The sequence below is a fragment of the Saccopteryx leptura genome, chromosome 1, assembly GCF_036850995.1.
Source record: "Saccopteryx leptura isolate mSacLep1 chromosome 1, mSacLep1_pri_phased_curated, whole genome shotgun sequence".
In the NCBI taxonomy this organism is placed as follows: Eukaryota; Metazoa; Chordata; class Mammalia; order Chiroptera; family Emballonuridae; genus Saccopteryx; species Saccopteryx leptura.
This window is the reverse complement of record NC_089503.1, coordinates 390,790,632-390,810,016: the sequence shown is the minus strand read 5'-3', so window position 1 is coordinate 390,810,016 and position 19,385 is coordinate 390,790,632. Positions and strand designations below refer to the sequence as shown.

The 19,385-nt window shown below is 53.1% G+C and overlaps 1 protein-coding gene and 1 long non-coding RNA gene across 2 annotated transcripts in view; one reads left to right on the top strand and one right to left on the bottom strand.

Moving 5' to 3' along the window:
- The window catches only part of LOC136387819 (uncharacterized), a 253,253-nt gene that overhangs the window by 101,965 nt on the left and 131,903 nt on the right, over nt 1–19,385 (top strand). The window lies entirely within an intron of this gene.
- Nucleotides 1–19,385, bottom strand: part of LOC136387816 (patr class I histocompatibility antigen, A-126 alpha chain-like) — a 60,779-nt gene that overhangs the window by 19,686 nt on the left and 21,708 nt on the right. The window contains exons 2-5 of the mRNA XM_066359888.1: nt 17,892–18,176; nt 17,405–17,680; nt 16,589–16,864; nt 16,357–16,470 (exon numbers count right to left, since the gene is read on the bottom strand). Coding sequence (XP_066215985.1) covers nt 16,357–16,470; nt 16,589–16,864; nt 17,405–17,680; nt 17,892–18,176 — 951 coding nt within the window. The remainder of the gene's footprint in view (nt 1–16,356; nt 16,471–16,588; nt 16,865–17,404; nt 17,681–17,891; nt 18,177–19,385) is intronic.

The window sequence follows — 19,385 nt, the reverse complement described above, 5'->3', positions numbered from 1 at the left end:
GACCCCCAGGCTGGGCCCCGCCCCTTCCTCCTCTTCTCTTCCCGGAATCCCTCCCCCTGAAATGGACTCCCTGCCTCCCACCCCTTATCTCTCCCCCTGGACTCTTCTAGAAGAAAACTCACCCCAGGGAACATTGATGTCAGAGAGTGAGCTCGCCCTGGGAATGGAGGTGGAGGGACAGGGTTTCTCTTAACCCTGGAGGAGCTGTGTCTGAAAACACGGGATGGAGATCCTCAGAGACCAGTCTCCCTGTTGTCTGTGAACCCCAGTGGGGAGCACAGTCTTGGGAACCCTGAACATCAGGAAGCTGATCTGTAAAGAAGTGATTTTGGCCCCTTGGTACAGAAATGTGTCTAACCAGCACTGCAGTCAGACTCACAGAGCTCCTGAATTCTACTTCCCACACAGTGTGTCTGTGACTCGGGATTGTTACATTGTGAAATGATCTTCATTCAGTAAACCTGAGTTTGTCTGTGAGACCCCCACGTCCTCAATACAGAGAAGCCCAGGGAAGCCGTGTGTCACTGTGCATTTCAACAGGAGCATGTATGTCCTAGAAGTTACAAGTGCTCAATGTGGTCATCCAAATGATGGAGAGAGAGAAGGGAGGTTGGCTGGAGGCGTCCCAGACCCAGGGCAGAGTAAGGAGAGTTCAGAGAGGGTGTCAGGGAGCCTGGAGCCTAAGTCAGCCTTCAGAGGGGCAATGGTCCTGCCTCAGTTTCTCTGCTTTTCTCAACCTTTTATGGGAAGGAGCCTGTGAGAAGAGAGGACTCCAAGCAAACGGCGCAGCAGATTTGAGAGCACAGCAGCGGGGCCATCGGTCAGTTATGCTCCCTCAGGCTGAGGTCTGGGTGTGCATTCTCATGCTGCCACGTGACCTAGTGGAGGAAAGAATGACAAGAGAGGAAAAGGGAAGAACTGCTGGACCAGCACCTTTACATAGATGAGAAGGGATGAGGCCTCGAGCACCAGCACAGGGACGGCTCTGGCTGGGAGTGTGGACAGCTCACCTGTGGTGACGTCTCCAAGTAGACGGTGTTGGAAATCTAATAATCGTCTTCTAATGTGTCCTGTTTCCTCAGTGAAGCAGGAAACAAGGTCACTGGCAGTAATGAGATGGGGAAGGAGGGTGGATGTTTGAGCAGAGGATGGGGGAGACTGAGGGAGCCGTGCAGGGACAGGATGATTGTAGGCAGCAGTGTGGACCCCCTTGTGGTCTGGGTCATGATGTTAACATGACTGCATCCATTTGTCTGTGTTGTTCTCTGGCCTCCTGTAGCTGCACGGGGCAGATGCAGGGAGGGCAGAGGTAGAATTCCCCAGCTGTGTAGTTTTTCCAAGCAAGGGTGACAAGGCAAGGGAGAGCCAAGGGGGGGATAGAAATGCTGTCTCATGGAATTGAAGATGAGTGAGGAGGGAGGAGAGGACATCGAGGGGTGAGGGACGGTGACTAGATGGTAGGATAATAACCTGGGATCCCAGAGGCCACAAAGGATTGTGGGAGGTGATGTAGCACACGGTGGTCTCAGGCCTGGGAAACAGGCACATGTATGATGAATGGTTTTCTGATATTACATTACACATGTGATCAAATAATCGCACCAGTGTTTCCAGAGCTCAGGCCGCCCTGCGGGGTGAGTAGGGAGATGGAGGGCAGAGCGTGGGAAGCATGGCGTGGAGACTGTGGGAGGGCTGGGTTATTGGCAATGACAAGTCTAGGGGATGACAAGGGAGGGGGCCCAGGAAGAGCAGAGCAGAAGGTCATGGAGGAGAGGAGCTCAGGGAAGTGAGGAGCCAGGGACTGAGCATCCTCTGCTGTTTGTGTTCTGTCCCTGCTGTAAAGTGACCACAAATCAAGTGGCTTTAAACAGTAGCCCTTTATTATCTCATGGTTGTGCAGGTTACACATCTGACATGTCCTCACTGGGGCTCTGGAAGAATTCACTGCCAAGCCCATTCACTGTGTTGTCTGAACTCAGATTCTTGCAGATGTGGGACTGAGTCCCTGTTTCCTCGCTGGGTGTCAGCTGCAGCCACCCTGAATTCCCAGAGATGTCTTCAGTCCTGGAACGTGGCCCCCACAGCACACACAATCCTTCCCCCACGTGGGACCTCTCTGCCTCCCCTCACCCTCATCTCTCCTGCAGCATCTCTGACTCCAGCCAGAGAATCCTCTCTGCTTTTAAGTTTATGTGACGTGATGGGTCCCAGCCAGGTGATCCAGGATGGTCTCCCTGTGCTAAGGTCCTTAACCTTCATCACATCACCAAGTCCCTTTGCCATGTAAGGAAGCCTGTCCACAGGCTCCAAGGATTTGGGCTGAACACCTTTGGGGACCACTGTTCAGCCTTCCCATCTGAGTATGTTGAAATCACCACAGTCAAGTAGGTAGCATTCTGGAGAGGGTAGGAGTGTGTGGAGCCTGTGGAGATGAGCGTGCAGGATGTTTGGGGGACCCGGGGTGACAGAGACAGAGAGGGAAAAGGAGAGGGTGAGGTTCATCCTGGTGGGTTCAGAGCAGATGGTGGTGAGTGTGAGAGAGAGACTGGGAGGGACAGGGGTCTGGGGCTCTCACTTGGGCTCTGTCTTGAGGATGAGGAGGTTTGGGGTGGTCAGTCTTAGTTCCAGTGTGTAGACTTTTCTTGACCCTCTGATTGTGGGGTGCAAACACTGGTGGAGGAGGGGTGTTACACGGAGTCTGTGGATTCACTGTTGACACTGTGGGATGGGGTGCACTCACACCAGCTCTCAGGTCTGCCCGTCACCTGCTTTGAAAGAGACACTCCTGGGGCACCAGGTGTGACCCTGACACAGGGGCCTCTTCCGTCCTGCTGAGGGGACAGAAGGCTGAGGGCAGCTCTGGTCTTTGTACCAATGATCCCAAGGTGTATGTGCACACTGTGCAAGATTAAGTAGACATTAAAAAGCATTACTGAATAAGAGATTTTTAAAAAACTGTTGTAAAATTTTATCTTTAGAGGATAATTAATGTGATTTTATGAGACCTTAATATTTGGAAATGTGTGAAAATTACAAATATATTTCTCAGAACAATAATAATAATAATAATAGTGTAGTAATACTATTATTTGGGGAGGGTGTTCTTTTTAAGGGAGGAATTTGAATATTTGGTGTCATGAATGTTGCAAGTGATTTTTGTGTTTCAGGAAAAGTTATATAAATGCAATGTGTCATACGCATGAGGCAAATTTGGAAAAATGTTAAAACTATTGAATTTGTGGTAACTATTACATTATTTTTTTAAGTGCGAGTCAAGGAGACACAGACAGACTCTTGCATGCACTCGACCTGGATCGACCCAGCAAGCCCCTACCGCACAGGGGGGTAGGGTTGCTCTGTACATCTGGGGCCGCTGCTCTGTTGCATGGCAATCCAACTATTTTAGTGCCTGAGATGAGGCCATGGTGCCATCCTCAGCACCTGGGGCCAACTTGCTCCAGTCATTCGAGCCATGGCTGTGGGAAGGGAGAGGGGAGAAGCAGATGAACGCTTCTCCTGTGTGCCCTGACCAGGGATCAAACCCGGGACTTCCACATGCCAGGCCGACACTCTATTACCGAGTCAACTGGCCAGGGCAGCACAATTCTTTGAAACTTCTTGTATATATGAAAATGTCACCAATAATATAGAAAACATTACAAAAAAGAATATAATGACACAGGAAGTGTTCAGAACATTATGTCCAATAAAAGTCAGATTCAAAAATGTGAGTGTGAGTGTCACTGTGAATCTGTGTGTAAGTCATTTTGCATGTGCTTTTATTCCCTCATTCATTTATTCATTCAACAGATGTTGTAAAATCAACAAACAGACACTTTTAGGGAAATGGAAACATCACATCCCTGTCCTTGTCCTAATAAAGCTTATACACGGGGTCCTCGGGTTACGACAGTCCCGACAAATGGTGTTTTCAGTTTACTACACTCTCTCCTGTAAAAACTTTATAAAATTGAGACGTGAGTGCTTTAGCTTACACCCTGCTATTAGCGTCGTACTTACTGGCCGCTGGGGTGAACTAGTTTGGTTGCGTGCAGCGGAGGAATACACAGTAACGCGCTGTGAGTGAGGAGTTGGCGGTTCCTAGGACACTCATCTGCACCATTCTGGACTGTTCAGAGCGCAAGGGTTCCATTTGTGTTGCTTTGGTGACTTTTTGGCCCTTATCATGGCTCCTAAATGAAAGTCAGCCTTCAGGTGGTCGGGCTGCGAAGAGGAGGAAAGCCGTCACGATGGAAATGGAATTAAACGCTGCAAAGAGATCAGAGAAAGGAGCATCAGCGACGAACAGCGGGCACATGCTAGTCCTCATCCGCTCTACTGCAGCAACAATTGTCGAGGACAACGACGTCCATGGCTTTGAGGAGCCAGTGGAGGCTGTCACAGAGAAGGTTGCTGCCATGGGGAAACAGCTTATTTGGAGGTGGAGGCTGAGGATGTCACAGAGCTACTGGCCTCACATGGAGAGGAGCTGTCTGCTGAGGACCTCATTCAGCTGGAGAAGCAGCTGATTGAAGAGGAGGAAGTAGAAACCCCAGGACCCACGGGATTGACTACCGAGGGTTTGGCAGAAGGCTTTTCTATGGGAGACAAGCAGTAGACAAAATTTCAGGCTGAGGACCCCATCAATAGCAGATGCAGTAAGGTCTACAGGGCTGTGACGGATGCCTTGCGATGCTATAGGCAGATTTTGGAAGAGAAGAAGTCATCAACCCTCCAGACTAGCCTGGAACAATTCTGTAAGAAGAGAGAGAGGCCTGTATCAGATCCTGTACCCTCTACATCAGCTGCTTCTCGAGATGAAACACCTGTAGTGCAGGTAGAATCATCTCCAGTGTCTCCTGACTGTTCCTTAGACAATCCTGAGTCACCTGACCCCGTGTCTCCAGCACCTGCTGCAGGTTCTCCTGCCTCTCCAGCTTCCTCCTCCCCAGAGGTCCCTCTCTCCCACCTTGCAGTGCCCCTTCCAGTGTGCAAGCCAACCACAGCAATAAGGGAAAGGTGGTTTTTACACTCACTTTTTTCTGTTCCTATAATACACCGCAGTGCAGTATACTCATGTCCTTCTCCTTTTTCTGTGGCTGAGTTGTGTTTTATGTTCCAGATTATGATTTCACAACTATGTCGTGATAGGTAAGTGACTTCGTCTAAGGCAGTGGTCCCCAACCTTTTTTTTGGGCCACGGACCGGTTTAATGTCAGAAAATATATTCACGGATCAGCCTTTAGGGAGGGATGGATAAATGCACAAAATAAGATTATGTGACCGGCATAAAAACTGTGGTATTTTTAAATATAATTGTTGAACTTATGAGACAAGCGTCAAGAGTGAGTCTTAGACAGATGTAACAGAGGGAATCAGGTCATTTTTTAAAAATAAAACATCACGCATTGGCCTGTGGTGGCGCAGTGGATAAAGCGTCGACCTGGAAATGCTGAGGTTGCCGGTTCAAAACCCTGGGCTTGCCTGGTCAAGGCACATATGGGAGTTGATGCTTCCAGCTCCTCCCCCCCTTCTCTCTCTCTGTCTCTCCCTCTCCTCTCTAAAATGAATTAATAAAAAAGAAAATTAAAAAAAAAAATAAAACATCATTCAGAGTTAAACATAAATAAAACAGAAATAACGTAAGTTATTATTCTTTCTCTGCGGACCAGTACCAAATGGCCCACTGACCGGTACCGGTCTGCGGCCTGGGGGTTGGGGCCCACTGGTCTAGGGTGTGTTTCCACTTACACCAAAATTCATGTTGTGTTACTGTCGTAGAAACAGAACTGTGTCATACCCTGAGGACCACGTGTAGTCTCAAAAAGGGACACACAGTAAACAATGAAACAAATGTTTAAAAATGTGTGTCCGTGAGCTGGAGGAGAGAGAGCCTGGGGATGTCCCCGGGTGGGACAGTGGAGGGCGGGCTGGTGAGCAAGGTCACTGGGGAGATGGTCAGGGAGGGAGGTGCTGCCTGGTGACAGGTCCTCAGCCCGGGACAGCACCTTGGGCGCCTATGCAGGAGGAGCACCGGGGACCAGGGTCTGGGCCCCTCGCACGACCACCTCTGTGTCCCCTGGCCCGGGACTACTGGAGAGGGTCTTGCAAATGAGAAAGACTTTTAGAGTAAATCATACTCTAGAAAAGGTCATTCCGGCCACGGAAGCACATTTCAAAGGTTTTATATAGAAAGTCTCCTCCCCTGCGCGGGCCCGAGGGACCCAGGACTCTGCCAGGATGAGCTTGTCACCAGCTTCCCCGTGTCCTTCCTGACAATAAGTTAAGTAAATAGTTTGTGCAAATGTGGAGAAAGAGCACCAGGAAGAAACAGGGAGGGGTGGGAAGAGCCTCTACTTCTCGGTTATGCTGGGGGTGGCCTTCGCGGACAGGACAGAGCAGGAGAGATGGAACTCGCGGCCCACGCGGCTCCGAGCGCCCCTCCCCTCCAACCCGCGGTGCGCGAGGTGGGGCGCGGGGCTGCTCCCTGCGCGGTTGGCGTCCCGGAGCCGGTCTGCGGCGCCCCCGCGTGGCCACAGCGCTGAAGACAAAGACCCGCGCCCCTTCCTCCTGCTCAGCGGGGCCTCCCTGGTCCTCCGGGTCTCCTAGTCCGCGCACGGAGCAATACACACGCGGGAGGGGGGCGCCACCCCCGGGACCAATTCACCTTCTTAATGTTTCCTCCCATCGAGAAGCTGGGACTGGCCTCAGACAATAGGGATCCTCTCTAGGCGGTAACAGCCGGTTCCCAGGTCCACAAAGAGCTTCAGAAACATCCTGGGTTCTGCAATGCACCCGGGCTGTCACTTCTCTGGATGTGGCCGCACGTGCCTGTCGCTTATGTCTGCTTTAGCTGCTGGTGCCAGAGATCCCTGCGCCTGGGAATCAGCCCAGCGAGTCTCTAACCCTGGGATCTGAGGGAGGAGCCCTGGGGCATCAGGTCCGGGAAGGACAGGGGGCTCCCGGGGAAATGGAGACAGAGGAGAGAGTCATCAGAGGTGAAGGCAGAGAGGACAGCAGGAGACACCAGGGAAGACGGTGATGGGGAGGGCAGGCCACGGGGACACGTGTGGGGCTGTGTTTGGACAGTGATCTCTGGGTACTGGCCACAGAACCAAGGACAGGGGCCTGTGCCCCACCTCGGGGACCAGCCTGGTCCTGATTCCTGGGGTTCCCAAGGTCCCACTCTGGGAAACCTCATGTGTGGTCTGAAGCCAGGCCAGATGAGCTCAGACATGCACCTGTCCCTTCCTCATCTACTTCTGTCCACTCCCGCGGGGCTGACACTGTCCCCGTGAGCTGGACACGGTCATGGCTAGGAGGACACTGACAGTAAGCCAGGACACAGACAACTGACAATCCTTGTTCCAGGCTCTGGGGTGTCCCAGCCCCCCTGCAGCTGTCTTAACACAGGTCCCAGGAATCCTGTCTCTCTCTCTCAGGTGGCCTAAGTGCCAGGATCCTCAGTCTAGACCACGTCCATCCCCTGTGTGCCACCCAGCTCCATGTCTCATCTCTACCCCGATGTCTAACCCAGAGATTAAATGCTTTCCAGTCTGGGGACAGCTCCCCAGGACCTCAAGCCCTGCAGCTGAGGGACATGACCTGCAAGATAGCCAGAGCCCCTTCCCGGCCCAGGACACGAGAGGCAGCTGGTGGTCAGGCTCAGCCTGTCTGCGGTGCCCACATGGCTCCGGTGTGAGGGCAGCAGGCACTGTGCAGAGTCCTGGCTGCTAGCTCAGGGGACCAAGAGCAGTAGGGAGGCACTAGACACACAGGACACAGGCGGACAATGCACAGGTGTGCACACATCATACAGGACACACACCACACACCAGCAGGTCTCTTCCCAGACCCAGTACAGCATTAGGATATCTGGTCACAACATTTATTCATTCATTCATTCACCAACACTTAGTGAGCGCCTCTGTGCCAGGCTTCACGTCCGGCTGGGGATCACTTAGTGAAAACAGACAAAACCCCGCTCTCCTGATGCTCACAGGCTGACAGGGGGACACACAGTAATGAGAACACACTAATAGTGGTGAATTATATGCTCTGTGTTCCTGTTATCTGTCCCTGGATAACAAACAATCCCACAGTAAACAACCTCTGTGTTCCCTCCTGTGCTGCGGGCTGACTGGGCTCAGTGGGCAGCTCTTCTGCTCGTGTGACACGGGCTGGGCTGCAGTCACTGGAGGCCCGACTGGTCCAGAACATTCGAGAGGCTCCCTGTCGGGGCTGCACTGGTGTCGCTGTCAGCTGGGGGCTCCCTGGGGCTGTTCACCCGGTGGCCTCGGGCACCTCCCCCTGGTTCTCTGCTGGGCGTGGCTGCTCCCAGCCGGGCACCTGGTTCCGGAAGGGCGGGTTCCAAGTGCAAAGTCAGAAACCACAGGGCCTCTTATGTCAGAACCTCAGAACTCAAGCAATGTCACCTTCCTCATGTTCTCGTCATCGGAGCTCGTCATTAACCCAAGGGGACAGAATTAGACCCCACTTCTAGACAGAGATGGCGAGGTCACATGACAAAAAGCAAGTGGGGTGGGCAATGTTGTGGAGGCCATCATGGGGCGGAATGCTTTCATAGGATGTTAGAAAGTGATGGAAGACATAGAGAACATTTTAGTTTTAAATTTTTGAACTAATCACTGCAAAGTAAAGGAAGAAATGCCACTTTTAAATAGCATGGAGAGAGCCTGACCAGGCGGTGGCACAGAGGATAGAGCATCGGACTGGGATGCGGAGGACCTAGGTTCGAGACCCCAAGGTTGCCAGCTTGAGCACGGGCTCATGTGGTTTGAGCAAAGCTCACCAGCTTGGACCAACGTCGCTGGTTGGAGCAAGGGGTTATTCAGTCTGCTGAAGGCCCCTGGTCAAGGCACATATGAAAAAGCAATCAAAGAACAACTAAGGTGTCGCAGCGAAAAACGGATGATTGATTCTTCTCATCTCATCTCTCTCCATTCCTGTCTGTCTGTCCCTATCTATCCTTCTCTCTCTGAAAAAATAAAAAAACTAGAAAAAGAGCTACATACTGGAATGGTAGCAGGAGCAAAGAAGTAATAAATATCAGAACAGAGGTAAATAAAATAGAAAAAATCAACTGAACAAAAAGTTGGTCCTTTAAAATGACCAAGAAAATGGAAAATCTTCCCTTATATCAGCTTAGAAAAAAGGAAATACTCAATTTATAAAAATCAAAAATGAAAATGAGGACAATACAACTAATTTTAAAACATAAAAAGAATTATGGGTATTGTAAACAGCTGTAAGCAAACAAATTGGATAACCTAAATTAAATGAATGAATTCCTAGAAACATACAACTCTCTATGACTAAATCATGAAGAAGTTAAATAGCTGAAGAGATAGGCAGTTGACCCTCGAACAACATGGGTCTGAACTGCGCAGGCCGCTTACTTGTGGGTTTTTTTCATCTTGTAAACAGACGACACAAACTAGCAAGATCAAGAAATACAATCCTGCAAATGTATTTTCTATTCCCTATGATTTTCTGAAGAACATTTTCTTTTCTTAAGCTAACCTGATTGTAAGAATATAGCATCATATCACATATCACATATAAACTATGTGTTAATCAATTGTTTATGTTATTAATATGGCTTCCGTCAACAGTAGGCTCTTAGTGGTTAAGTTCTGGGAGAGTGTACAAGTTTACTATAATGAAAGAAACAGACCCATATCCCAGATGAATATTAATGCAGAAACCTCCAATAGCAAAGCAAGTACAGCCATATATCAAAAGGATTGTATACCAGGCCCTATTGCAATTTATTCCAGAAAGCAAGGATGGGTGGTAAGCAAGAGTCAACATATGAAAATCAGTTTATGACACACAGCACATTGACTGAATGAAGGGGGATGAATGATCATCTTAATCAATGCAGAGAGAAAAAGCATGTGACAAAATTGAACACTCTTCATGATAAAAATATTCAATGAATTAAGAACAGAATGAAAGTTTCCTTTTGTATTAAAAGCCTTGTGTGGAAAACCCAGAGCTAATATCAGTATAATAGTGCAAAGCTGAAAGCGCTTCCCCTGAGATCAGGAGCAAGACAGGGGTGCCCACCTCCCCACGTCTTCTCTGCACAGCATTGGAAGTTCTAGCTAGAGCAGCCAGGCAAGGAAAAAAGGGAAAAAAAACAAAATTGGAAACAAGGAAGTGAAATTATCTTTTTGCAGAAGACATGATCTCATAGATGACCCTGAGAATTACACACACACACACACACACACACACACACACACACACACATACACACACAGACACACACACATTGTTAAATCTAATGAACTAATTCAGGAAAACTAACTCATTTACCCGGTGGTGGCGCAGTGAATAGAGCATTGACTAGGGATGCTGAGGACCCAGGTTGGAAACAGTGAAGTCCAGGCTTCAGAGCGGATGCACCAGTCTGCTTGCGGAGTTGCCGGCTTCAGGGCCGGATCATAGACATGACGCCATGGTCGCTGGATTGAAGTCCAAGGTCGTTGGCTTGAGCAAGGGGTCACTGACTCCACTGGAGTCCCTGGGGAGGCATCTATGAGAAACCAATCAATGAATAGATACTGTGATGCAAGAAAAAATTTATGGCTTTCATCTTCTTCCCTTCCAGCTTCTCTGCCTCTTCCCCTCTCTAAAAAAGTAAAGAAAAGAAAGACTGACTCATGCAGTGGAAGGCTGACCCCTACAGACAGCGTGGCCTGCCGTCCTCTGCCTTCTGGCTCCTGAGTGGGTGTGACAGTAACACCCACCTGCAGGGGACACAGTGTGGGAAGAGAAACCACTCAGAGTTCCCACATCACCGCCCGCTCTGGGCAGGACTGTGGTTTCCTACCCACTGCGTTCTTCTACCCACAGCCACAGGTCAGGAGGCTGGGCCTCCCCAGAGCCTGACTTCCCTGCGAGCTGAAACACGCTTCCTTCCCGCCCACTTCCAGCCTAAAGGTGGAAACGGCTTCCTGCTGGAGGTCAGGGACCCCGGCCCCTGGGTCTCCTCTGCCTTCCGGCTCCTCTGCAAACGGTATTCTTTCTTTCCCAATATTTATCACCAGTCTGTAATTGAAGGATCGTCTAAAATCCTTAACGTGTCTGACCAGGCGGTGACTCAGTGGATAGAGCACCGACCAGGGACGCTGAGGACCCAGGTTCCAAACCCCGAGGTCGCCGGCTTGAGTGTAGGATCACAGACATGACCCCGTGGTTGGGAGCCCCGGGTCAAGGCAGGTATGAGACAGCAATCAATGAACAACTAAGGGGCTGCAAAGTGTGAGTCGTGCTTTTCATCTCTCTGCCGTCCTGTCTGTCTGTCTGTCTCTCTCTCTCACTAAAATAAAAAAATATCCTAAATGTAAAAACACAAAGGAAGTGAGAGCTCTAACCTGGCACACACTGTTCACGCCACCGACATTTCACGTTTGGAAATGCACAGTCACAGCAGCAACACAAAATATGTGAATTTGTAATCTCTGAGAGCTACGAAAACATTCCTGTAACAGTACAGTCTAATACTGGACGCTGTGTCGGGAGAGGTCACTTTCAAAAGAAACAAAATTCAGTGTGTAGACCGGTGTGAAGGGTGAGGACGACAGTCTTTTCCTTCTTCCTTTAACTGTCGTAGCCGGTGGGATCCTCAGACAGGCAGCACCTGAGGGGCGGTGTCCACGAGGGACCAGGGTGTCTGCTGTCACCCGGGAAGCCTGAGCCGGGTGCTTGTCACTGGGCTACAGCAGGAGCAGAGACTCTTGACCGGGCAGTCCCCCCCCAGGGCTGGGAGGTCCCCACACCCATGGCCACCTGGGCCTCCCCTGCAGCCACGTGCTGGGCTCACGGTCTGCACACGTGACCCCCAGCTGAGACGTGCTGTCCCGTCTGTCTGGCTTCCGCAGAGGCTGGTTGTCACCATCTTCAGCCTGAGCCTCCTCACTGTGACCCCGAGGAACAAGCCCCTCCCTCAGCGCCCACCCATCAGCACCTTCATTCGCTCTCGGACAGGAAACTGCACTCGGCCGGGTCCCCACTCTGAGCAGCCTGCCCGCATCCGGAGTCCCTGCTCTGTCCCTCTGCCTTCACTTCAGCTCCGTCCTCCTTGTTTTCAGTGTCGGCGACGGGGTGCTGCTCCTTCAGCGGCTCCTGTCACATCTGATGTCCCCAGTCTGTCCGTCACCTCGGACAGGGGCCCTGCAGACCCCGCCACCCGCTCGTCCCGTGCTCCCACCAGACCTGTCACCCCCCCTGAGCCAACGATATCCACGTCCGCCCCGAGGATCAAGTCCCCCTCCGCGGCCCACTCCACTCCACGTCCACGGCTCCCCGACCTTCCAGAGCCACCGCAGCCCCGGACGGGCCGCCGGATGTCCTGTCTGTCCACTGGGAAGTCTCTCGGTCCCACGTTTCCTCAAGTGGCTTTTCCAATCGTCGCTCAGGGTGGTCCTCTCTCCCTGCAGTAGGTGGTCAGGTCTTCTGCCAACGGGTCTTACACTTTCTTTCTTTTTTTAAAATTTTATTTATTTATTGTGGCAGAGACACAGAGAGCCAGAGAGAGGGACAGATAGGGACAGACAGACAGGAAGGGAGAAATGAGAAACATCAACTCTTCGTTGCGGCTCCTTAGCTGTTCATTGACTGATCTCTCACATGTGCCTTGACCGGGGGTACAGCAAACCGAGTGACCTCTTGTTGGAGCCAGCGACCCTGGGCTCAAGCTGGTGAGCCTTGCTCAAACCAGATGAGCCCGCACTCAAGCTGGCGACCTGGGGGTCTCGAACCTGGGTCCTCCGCATCCCAGTCCGTCGCTCTATCCACTGCGCCACCGCCTGGTCAGGCTATTCCTTCTTTCTTAAACGCCCCGTCCAGGCCGCTGCGGGGCCTCTTTCTGGTGGACACGCCCCGGTTGTCCGGCAGCGGGTCCCTGCGGTCTTTCTGGGGCTTCACACCGCGATCTGCCGGCGCCTGGACGTGGCCTGGGCAGTGGCCTGCCCTGCGCTCTTGGCCCGGATCCCCCACACCACCCCTGAGAGTTCTTGTTCCCTGTTCTCTCTGCTCTCAGCCCCTCCACGGGGTCTGGTTCCTTGTCACATGACTGGAACAGCCCAGGGCCACCAACAGGAGTCTTCCGCGAGGGTTTAGTGGACTCTCCTGTGAAAGGTTCTGGGTGTGGTTGGAGGGAGCAGAATGTTTACAACTGCCGGACCTTCTTTCTTTGCCGTCTTCGAATTGATGTAAATTTCTTCATGCTTTTAAGACTGTTCAAATCTTTCCTGTATCTTCACTGACGTATCTAAGACAAGTTTGTTTTGTGCACATTAATTTCACCTCTTTTATTTCTCTCCTCACAGAACAGCTGCTCTCAGCAGGCAGGGCGGTCAGCAGGCAGCCACCAGCCCAGCCCTGCTGAGCGGGAAGCCACGCTGCTGAGCCCAGGAGTCCCCATCCCAGCTGTCACATTGCTCAGGACTCCGTGAGCAGCCCTGGGGTGCCGGGAGGGGCCACGTGACCCATCCATCACGTCCTCCCACTCCCGGGACAAGCAGCCCCTCCACACGGGCACCCTCCGCTGCCTCCACGTGCACCCCGGGACCTCCACCCACTCCGCCCACGGCAAGGGGTCCTGAGCACAGCTCTCCCCACCTCTCCGTGTTCCGGGTCAGTTTTCCTCACGTTCCTGACCGGCCCGCCCACCCGGTACCCCTGTCCATGAGTCACTGGGCCCTACTCAGGGGCGCCTGTCACACTCCCCTCCCGGGTCTGTTCAGGACTGACCCCGTCCTGGCTGACAGCCCTTCCCGAGCTGTGCAGCGTCAGCTCCCAGGCCCCCTGCTCCTGCTCTGCCTTCTCCTCCTGGGTCTGAATCACAGGAACTTACTCTGGAGTTTTAAATCCCAGCATTTCTAAAAGCTTTCAGTAGGATAACTCTATGTGGGTTAAAGAGAATTAGTTCAAAAATCTATAAAACCATACTTTCATGAAGGACGACACCCACAGAGACAGGTGGACAGATCATACGTGCACAGTGGATTTTCACAGAGTGAACGTTGGGACAAATAACACCCACAGAACATTCCCAGAACCCGGGAAGCCCCCTTCATTATTATTCAGTCATACCCTCCCCCCACCCACCCTGAGTACCCACCATCTTGAGGTCTCACAGCACAGGGGAGTCCCGTCAGGTGTGATAGAATGGAACAGTACAGTGGCCCCTGGGCACCTGGTTCTCACTCAGCATTATGACCTGGGTCTCATCCCTTTGGCTGTGAGGTTGTAGTGTGTTCACTCTCATGGCTACGGAAGATTCTATTATGTGAACAGACCACACTTCTTGTCCTGTGCAGTCTCTGAGCATTTGTTACACCCAGGTTTACTAATTGTGCTCCTATGAATAACTTCTTCACACTATGTGTCACACACATGTGTGCATGTCTACTGGGTATACAACTAGGAGTGGACATGCTGGGTCACAGGGTGAGCCGATGTCTGGGTGTAGTAACTTCTGCCAAAGCATTTCTCAAAGCACTTGAATCAACTGACTCTCACAAGCAGTACATGACAGACTGAATTACTCCTACTCCTTGCCAACAATGCATTTTGTCTAAGGTTTTCATTGTAGCCATTCTGGGAGGGGTGCAGCGATAACACAAATGATTTATTTTGAATTTCCCCTCTGACCAAAAATTGTGAGCAAATTTTATAATTTTTTTTGGCCATGTGAATATCCTCAGTTAGATGCTGGACTGGACTAATAGTGACTGAATGGGACTCTAGTAATGTGCCAGCCTGTAGAACAATAGTTTCATCTCTGTGTGGGGATAAAAGGTATGATTGCTTTGGGAGTCTGAGTTACCCCTTCCTCACCTGTAGACTCCCTGGGGCAGTCATAGTATTTAATGTTGAGTGTTGGCCTCAATCAAACCTAAGTGGTAGGTGTGCCAGCATCTATTATCTGCTATGATAGTTTTTCTATCAATGAGTCTGTGGTCAAACACCTGTGGTATAATGGAAAGTATGTGGTTTATGCACTGGTTCCTGGCACAGAGCTCATAAAACCCTCAGAATCTCTTGGGATGCTCATGAGATGGCCCGTGGCTGAGGGTCCTGGGTAGCTTCAGGATGGGGCTGGTCACCGGAAAGACAAGCTTGCTCAGAGGGCAGGACTTTCAGGGTCTTCTCCTCTAATTAACCCATCAACCTTCAATGACAAGAACTGCAAAAATTAATTCCCACCCAGAGTCTTATTTCAATAAGGGAGTAAGAAGCTGCAGCTCAGTGCTCCACGAAGTACAGACAGGGATGGGGAGGGCCCAGCCCCCTCTACTGGACAGGGAAGTGTGGGGAGGGGACATGGGGACAGGGGTGGGCCAGCCTCCCACCTCCTCACACTATGCTGATAGGAATGCAGACACATTCAGATGTCCTTTGCCGAGAGAGAAGTGAGAGGTTCCTGAAGTCACAAACAGGGTTGACGACTGTGTGTGAAGCATCTTCTGTCAGTGAGTTGCTGACAAGGCAGCTGTCTTACGCTGTAGAAGAAAATAATCATGAACAAACTCAGGTCAGTCATGGTAGCTGGTGACATTCTCAATAGCTCCGGTCCTGCTCAAACGTTCCAGAGAAGAGAACACCCGTCACCCAGACCTGTCCTCTCAGCCCCAACCCCTCCCCACATCAGGGTCTCAACTGTAGAAGCCGTGAGAGACACACCAGAGCCCTGGGCACTGTCACTGCCTGGGGAGAACACGACAGGACGTGGTCAGAGCCCGGGATGTGTGCAGTCTCCCAGGACAGGAGACTAAAGGAGGAACTAAGGGGAGTAGGGTCTCCCACGACTCCCGTTTGCACTGTCACAGGGTCACAGGGGTCACACCTCCATACAGACTGGCAGCCTGAGCGTAGCTCCCTCCCCTTCCCACCAGTGGGAAGAAAACATCCCGTGAGAGACCAGGGAGGAGGCAGGGCCATGAGGTCCTAAAGGAACCCGTAGTCCTGGGCCCCAGAGAAGTTTCCAGAACTGTGAGTACAGACCCAGGGCAGGATCAGGAAACCTGAGGAATGTCTGTGGCCTGGACTAACCATCCTCCAGGGTGTCTGTCCTCAGCAGGACCCTCCCCTCTGACCTGTGACTGTTGCGGACCAGGTCTCCATCACTGACTCATCAAGGTGATAAATCTGTCCCTCATGTTCACACGTGCCTCACTAAAGAGTCAGTGTTAGCAAACCTCCCCAGACCGGGCAAGCACACGTGTGGGGTCAGTACTTTCCATTAACGAAGTGGATACACTTCTTCCTGGGCTTGAGACCCCCTGTGGGACAAGAAACTCAGACCCCACCCTTCCCTACCTGAGCGCCTCCTCCTCCACATCACAGCTCCCACCACAGCTCCAGAGACCACAGCTCCAAGGAGGACCAGGACAGCAACAGTGACCACAGTGGGGATGGTGGCCTGAGGAGGCTCTGGGAAGGGAAGGGAAGGTGAGGGCCCTGACCCCCAGGCTGCAGCCTGACCCTGCTGAAGTCCTCCAGAGGCCCCTGCTCCCTGAGAAGAGGCTCTGTGCCCACGTCCCCTCCTCACCCCATCTCAGGGTCAGGGGCTCGGGCAGCCCCTCGTGCTGCACATGGCACGTGTAGCTCTGCTCCTCTCCAGGGGGCACCACCACGGCCGCCCACTTCTGGAAGGTCCCGTCCCCCGCAGGCCTGGTCTCCACAAGCTCCATGTCCTGGGTCAGGTCCTGCCCGTCACGCTGCCAGGTCAGGGTGATCTCCGCAGGGTAGAAGCCCAGGGCCCAGCACCTCAGGGTGACCTCATGGTCAGAAATGGGGTGGTGGGTCACGTGTGCCTTTGGGGGCTCTGAAGAGAAGGGTGAGAAAATTCAGGAACTTTTCATCCCTCATGGGCCACTCCAGCCGCACTCCTGTGACCATCCTGAGTGGACAAGACAGCTGGGGTCGGGGATGGACCATAAAACCCAGACACCTCTGATGAGCTAGTCTCTGGAAAGTTCTAGAGCAAGAGTGATACAGCCCAGGGTAGGACGCAGGTCTCTGAGGGGTTTCCGGTCCCAACCTGGGTGGAGGCCAAATGACTCATAAAGCCGCGTGGACCTCAGACACACTGGGTGGGGGACAGAGAACAAGGCCTGAGAAAGTAAGTCCCCATGGGTCCCAGGGCCACTGCCAGGGTCAAGGGGAACTGCTGATGGGTTAGTTCAGGGTTGGTCTCCCCTCCAACCCAGAGAGACTGCACGTAATTGTCCCTGAGAGAAGGGGGTGCCTGCCACTCTTTGGTCCCAGATATGAAAACCCAGGGGACTGAATGTCTTGACCCAAAGGAGAGTGTTCTGACCCCGGTCCGTTTCCTGTCTCCGTGTAGGAGCCGCAGCCCTGGTACCTGCGCGCTGCAGCGTCTCCTTCCCCTTTTCCAGGTAAAGGCGGAGCCACTCCACGCACTCCCCCTCCAGGTAACTCCTGTACTGCTCCGCCACACCGATCTCCTCCCACTGGCGCCGGGTGATCTGAGCCCCGGCGTCGGCCGCGGTCCAGGAGCGCAGGTCCTCGTTCAGGGCGATGTAGTCGGTACCGTCGTAGCCGTACTGCCAGTACCCGCGGAGGAGGCGCCCGTTCCGGTCCGTTTCGCAGCCGGTCAGCCTCTGGTAGGAGTGAGACCCTGACCCCGCCCCGCGCTCAGCCCCGCCCCCTCTCAAATCGCCGGGATTAAACCTAAACCGATAATGAAACTGGGTCGAAGTCCCCGCGGTTCCTCCCGGGTGGGGTGGAGTGTCCTGCGGACTCGGGTGGAGTTCGGACCCGGACACTTGGGCGACCCCGGACCGTCCGTGGGGATGGGGTCGTGACCGGGACCCGCCCGCGTGGCTCACCGTCCTCGCTCTGGTTGTAGTAGCCGCGCAGGGCGTTCAGGCTCACTCGGAAAGTCTGTGCGTTTTCCTTGCAGTTCCGCGTGTTCCGGTCCCAATACTGCGGGTCCTCCTGCTCCACCCACGGCTGCTCCATCCACGGCGCCCGCGGCTCCGCCCTCGGGCTCGCGGAGTCGCTGTCGAACCGCACGAACTCCGTGTCGTCCACGTAGCCGACGGTGAAGAAGCGGGGCTCCCCGCGGCCGGGCCGGGACACGGCGGTGATGAAATATCTCAGGGCGTGGGGACCTGGGGACGGGGAGGGGTTGAGACCCGGCGACCCTTCCCGGCGAAGGTACCGGCCCGGGGGATGGAAAAGGGGCCGGGAGAGACCACGGGTCGGGACGGGGCGGAGGAGGACACTCGCCCTCCCCGGCGTCCTGCGCCCCCGCCGGGTCCCATCGCTCCTCCCCGCAGAGGCCGTTCCCTCCGGACCCGCACTCACCCACCCAAGTCGGGCTCAGGACCGGGGACCCCGAGAGCAGCAGGAGGAGGGACAGAAATCTCATGGCCGCACCCTCAGGGTCTGAGGACTGTTGGAGTCGGGCAGGTCCGCCCAGACATTATCACCGGGGTCCTTGCTGACGCTGATTGGCTTCTCCAGAAAACGGACAACCAATGGCAGTGATATCCGGGGACTCGTCATGAGTATCCAAGGCCGCAGGACCCGACCCAGATTGTGAGATGCAGAAGTGAAACCCGGGCAGACGGGGACTCCCCAACACTGACATTCCCCGCCCAGACTCTGACCTCAGGCTGCGACCCTGAGAGCCAGGCCCGGGGACCCGGGACTGTGCCCTGACCTCTCCTGCGCGGAGTGCACTTTGTCACCCTGTCTCCCTGAGTCCTGGCCCAGGGGCTGTGAGGAAACCAGAGAGATGATCAGCCTGGTCCTGCAATTCCTGCCTCTTCTTTATTCGGAATCCCTCCCCCTGAAATAGACTCCCTGCCTCACGCCCCTTATCTCTCTACCTGGACTCTTCTTAAAAAAAACTAACCCGCCTGACCTGTGGTGGCGCAGTGGATAAAGCGTCGACCTGGAAATGCTGAGGTCGCTGGTTCAAAACCCTGGACTTGCCTGGCCAAGGCACATATGGGAGTTGATGCTTCCAGCTCCTCCCCCTTCTCTCTCTCTGTCTCTCCTCTCTCTCTCCCTCTCTGTCTCTCCCTCTCTGTCTCTCCCTCTCCTCTGTAAAATGAATAAATAAAAAATTTAAAAAAAAAAGAAAGAAAACTAACTCCAGGGACTTCGATGTCAGAGAGTGAGCTCACCCTGGGAATGAAGGTGGAGGGACAGGGTTTCTCTTAACCCTGGAGGAGCTGTGTCTGAAAACACAGGAGGAAATTCTCAGAGACCAGTCTTCCTGTTGTCTGTGAACCCCAGTGGGGAGCACAGTCTTGGGAACCCTGAACATCAAGAAGCTGATCTGTAAAGAACTAATTTGTCCCCTTGGTCCA